Consider the following 5,048-nt stretch of genomic DNA (forward strand, 5'->3'; position numbering starts at 1 on the left):
AAGGAGTTGAGGATTGGTTACTTTTTGAAAATTTATTATTTGTTTCCATGCTTTTATGATTCCCAAAAGCATGCTGTCTGTCTACTTTCACGCCTGGAGTTGAGGATTGGTTACTTTTTGAAAATTTATTATTTGTTTCCATGCGTTTATGATTCCCAAAAGCATGCTGTCTGTCCACTTTCACGCCTGAGTTGAACCCCTCGATTTTTTCAAAATTCTGACCATCTGAATTCCAGTCGTCTTCTTCAATATTCCAGTTATCTTGACGATTCCGGTGAATTAATTCCGGGGAGGTATCTGAGATTCTATCAACGTCAATGTCCTCATCATCGGTATTTTCTTCGGATTTGTTGGTGCTGAAATTAACGTATGATTCATCATCCGAGGCCTCACCTACTGAATTTGAATCAATGTTTCTTTCCATTGGCTTTTCTTCCATCTCTATCTCTATCACATCGCTTTCTGAGACGAATACTTTGACTTCTTTTGATCCGACGATTAATTGAAGATCATCTCTGATAAGTTCAGAAAATGATGTTTTGATAAGAACTTTTCCCACTATTAGAGACTGATTACCGCATATTGTGCAGTTGTTTGTAGTGATAATATTCCCCCACCAATCTGCAATTGACCTAAAAGTATTTTCATTCCATGCGGACACTGGAACCCCCAATATGCTAATCCAGGTTAATCTCTCCGTTGTGACGTCTTGGCTATCCCATAGGCTTACATTATTCAACCACCTGTGTATAAAGTGTTCTTTGTTGTCCACAATCTCTTTTGCTGTATTCGGTTTTCCGAACACTAGCATGAGATCGAAACCACCAAGGTACTTGATGTTAAACCCATCAAGACCCTCTGCAGCACAGATTTCTCCAAAACGTTCGAGATACTCGATTGATTTAACTTGGCCAATGATTGACTGTTCTAGCAATTTGTTATTAGAGATGTCAATGGTAGCATGAACTACTCTATTCTTTGACTGTTCAGTGTCTTTTCGTTTTGCATTTAGGATTTCCCTGGCATCCACAACTTTCCTGTAGCTTCTACCATCGTTTAACTTGTTGAAGTTGTTGTTATTATACCCGTTTGTTGTTTGTTTTGTTGTTGATGGAGGTATGCTTCTTTCTTGTGGCTTTTCATTGTTGCCTTTTCTTTCATTTGCTATGAAAACTCTTAAGGTAAGATCTTCAGCCTTTGCACTGCTTAGGGTTTTTGCAAACCCTTCCATGTTGCAGTCAGCTATGTCTGCATATCTTACGAACCCATATCTCGCTCCACTTTTTAGTCTCTTCAAAGGAGGTACAAAGACCTCCCTGAGTGATCCATAGTTCTTAAATAATCTCCATAGGTCTGTTACATGCCAGGAATCCGGAAAGTTGTAGAAGAAGAAAGATTTTACCCCATTAGATTCGTGAACCCTTGTGACCTGTTGCCGTTGCTTGCCGATCTCCACTCCCTTCCTGTTCCCATTCCCTGCAGTGTATGAAGCTTCAAGAGTCTCATTGGTTGATCTCTCTATTGGTTTTCTCTCACCTCTCTTTTCACTCTCTCTCTCTCCATTTTCACTTTTTTTGAAAGATTTTGCTATCTTGTTACTTCTTATTTAGACATGGATAAATTTAAATCTTTCATTATATGATGGATAATGATGTAATTTTTCATTTCATAAGTTAGAGACCTTATTTTAAAAGCTACTTAAACTAGCTTATTTTTTCTAGAACTTATTTTTTTTATAAGCTCTAGAATTTTTGTCACCCAAATAAAGTTTCTAGCTTGAGCTTATCAAACATACTCATAAAAACCTAACCGGCAACAGCTAGATAGAAAAGAGAGTAGGAAGCTGTGACAAAGCTTACAAATTAGGACTTTCAAAACTTAACTTATACACTACAAGTAACATCACTAAACAAACACAAGTTATCATTCCATTCCCTTAAACCCATTCACAATCTCACATAAAATTGATACCGTATTTGCGATAAATATAAATATAAAAATCATTATAAAACCAGCACATCCAAGTCTGAGATAAACCAAATGAAAATACTCAAACACCTCAACACAAATGGCTGAATCAGATAATTAAGATCTCCTTATACAGTGGTCCCCTAGTTTTGTAAACTTATGATCCAACTGTCACTTTAGTACGAGGATTCTTTCCACCCACCGTAGCTTCTATCTTCTTCGTGATGCCCATGCCCATGTTCACGTGCATGCCCACGTTCATGTCCATGTTCATATTCATGTGACTCCTAACACAAGGATTAGATAATGGTTAATTAGTGATATACTGTATTATTTTTATTTCTTTCAAAGGAAAACTCAGAGGCCAACAAATTTTTTTCACAAATATATACTGTATATATTTCTTTGGTTAATCTCACAGTAAAGGACATAATTTTGTATGCTAATCAAGACATGATCCTAATTTGCTTCCATTTTTCAGATAATTTCTTAATTTTGATCATATCTGATACAATATCATAGTAATTACATAGATAGTTATAAAAAGTTAGAGATTAAAAACGACTAACATCTGGAATGAATTCGAGTCCAACTTTAACCTCCCCACAAAATTCATCATTTATGACCACATTGTATGCTGTTGGTGGGATGCTTCTTGCCAAGAACAATGGCTCAAGTGGAATTCTGCATTCAATTTATATAAAACAGATTAATAAATTTTAACGATTTATACCAGACTAAAACAATTGTATATCGGTTTGAATAAGTTATACTGTACATACTTAGCCTCGCCCACATCATCGTCTTCAGTACCAACATCACTATCCTTAATTTTGATCACGAGTTCTGGAACTTCACCAGTTACAGAAAACTCAAATGTTTCGTTCCACTCAGGTGAAGATCCTTGTCCTGTCAGTACACACGCATTCATCAAAACAATTATGAAAATGTAATTGAACGATTATTGTGGAAATTTATATAGATTTGAATTAACCTGATGCGACATTGCTCTTTTGCTCCTGAGTTCGACAAGTGATTGTCGCATATGGGTCCATTTTATCTGTAGACAAACGTTAACATATATATACCTCAATCACAAATTCGAATAAAGTGTGGATACCATGTGAATATAACAAAAAATATATATATATCCCAAATCACTTGTGGAAGCCTTGTTGTTTCATATTCCAAGTGATATACAAGTTTAAATCGGGTGATTGTGACCTTGTTGGCTTATTATCACCATGATATAGGCAATTTAAAGATTGTTTCAGTTCAGCCTACCGGTTGAGAGAGGATAATGAGGGAATAGCTTACCTAATCCAATTCAGCCTACCGCTTGAGAGCGAATAATTTTACTCAGATTTACGCAGTTTAATCGAGTTATCCCGTTTTCCTGGCCATTACTAGATATGATGTCAGTGAAGTTTGAATCTTGATCTCTTGAGAAAGGGATGCATCTATGTTATAACGGACGGGTCCCGTGACGCCGCTAGTTTTGAAAATTTCTTTTTACAAAGTATCTTTCAAATTGTATAGTACACCACTAGATCTGTCAACGGGACCTATATATTTTTAAGATTTGTGCTTTTCTAAAGGTAAACAACGACTAAATTATCCACTAAATATAATTAGTTTCGAAAAAAAATGCGGGACCCATTGTGTTTTCATCCAAAAGTTCACCACCTAAGGAAATCAAGACCCAAATCACGAGAATCTTATGCAATTCAAAGATAAGCAAATAGATGATCATGTAAGCATGTGTAATCCTATAATTTGAAACACATTTACATAGATCTTATTCTTAATTAATTTGATCAAAGCGACCGTTCATAAACTGCCAATCAAGTCAACGGCGTTGACTTTATATGTTACTCCATTTTCATAAACTGATCGTCTTCAAAATGTAAATATTAATGGATCATAATTCTAACAACATATATATAAAACATAAGTAGATCACTATTCCCAGATGAAAAAATAGTTCATCACACACTATAACTTCAACTTTATCATCTTTTTGTTACAAAAAGTTGGATCAACTAACACCATACAATCATTGGATCAAGCTTAATATTTTCTTTATTACTATTACTTTTTTAACCTGTACAAAATGTCATACACAGTAGATGATAATTCAATCGAGAAACAATCATTATAACAAATTAAATTGATCAGATCTAAAAGTAAGAGATTAGTAGTATCAACTGATGAATGAATGCAATTTATTTAGAAAAAAGAAACTTACTGAAAAAATCGGTGTCATGGAGGCCTTTAGCACTTACAAGTAGGACTTGAATTTTTCCAGTTGGCATGTTTTGATTGGTCGGAAAATATGAATTACGGGTGGCACAGAACCCAGTAGTGGAGAGAATGTCTTGTTTTGTGATTCTGGTGGGCTTGATGAGATGAAAGAAATTGGTGGGTATTGTGTTTATTTATATGAAATAATTTAGTCAGAATTGTTTTAAAATATAAAATGGGAGGTGATCTGTATACTATGGAAAGTAACGTGCACATTATAAATATAAATATAAATAATTTTAACATTGTGATATTCATGCATAATAGGCCGTATATGGTACATGATCATATGGAGCAGAAAAAGACGGAGTACATCTTTCTGTCTTATAATTATCGTCCCCAAACAATTTTTATTTTTGAAATTTTATTTTATCCTATATACTAAAACACGCGTCAAAATTCGTCGTTTCAGCTGCTTTGGATCGTCGTTTTGAGTTTCCGTTCACAGGTCCTCAAATTCGACTCAATTTACACAACGGCCCCTCAACTTTATACTTTTTCAGGGGTAGAAAGTGTAAATATATATATAATTTTATTAAAATAAAAGAAAAATAATTTCACCCGAATTTTTAACGGGCCCTATCTTCTCGCTCGGTGCGAGTTAAATTTTTTCGAGATCACCGTTCAACTCGAAAAAATCTAACGAACACAAAGGGACTAACTACGCGCGAAACGGACATCGTTAAAAAACACTAAATATTTCGGGCTATATTTCATACATATACATATACGTACAATAAACAACTCAACTTATTAGATATATTAGGTACCAAACA

General features: G+C 34.6%; 1 protein-coding gene across 1 annotated transcript; it reads right to left on the bottom strand.

Moving 5' to 3' along the window:
* Positions 1 to 1,905: 1,905 nt before the first annotated feature.
* On the bottom strand, positions 1,906 to 4,429 carry LOC139891649 (16 kDa phloem protein 2-like). Its single transcript, XM_071874628.1, has 5 exons — positions 4,217 to 4,429; positions 2,963 to 3,028; positions 2,751 to 2,877; positions 2,538 to 2,652; positions 1,906 to 2,255 (listed from the first exon to the last, which is right to left on the bottom strand). The coding sequence occupies exons 1-5, from the start codon at positions 4,281 to 4,283 to the stop codon at positions 2,145 to 2,147; spliced, it is 486 nt and encodes a 161-aa protein (XP_071730729.1). The 5' UTR covers positions 4,284 to 4,429; the 3' UTR covers positions 1,906 to 2,144.
* Between the last annotated feature and the right edge of the window lie 619 nt (positions 4,430 to 5,048).

Source organism: Rutidosis leptorrhynchoides, chromosome 2 (genome assembly GCF_046630445.1).
Source record: "Rutidosis leptorrhynchoides isolate AG116_Rl617_1_P2 chromosome 2, CSIRO_AGI_Rlap_v1, whole genome shotgun sequence".
In the NCBI taxonomy this organism is placed as follows: Eukaryota; Viridiplantae; Streptophyta; class Magnoliopsida; order Asterales; family Asteraceae; genus Rutidosis; species Rutidosis leptorrhynchoides.

Excerpts from the sequence above, each read along its gene's own strand:
- LOC139891649 (XM_071874628.1), bottom strand. The coding sequence starts at position 4,283 with ATGCCAACTGGAAAAATTCAAGTCCTACTTGTAAGTGCTAAAGGCCTC. Across the intron at positions 2,653-2,750 it reads GATGATGTGGGCGAGGCTAA|AATTCCACTTGAGCCATTGT; the intron begins GTATGTACAGTA and ends AATTGAATGCAG. Across the intron at positions 2,256-2,537 it reads GACTCGAATTCATTCCAGAT|GAGTCACATGAATATGAACA; the intron begins GTTAGTCGTTTT and ends TCCTTGTGTTAG.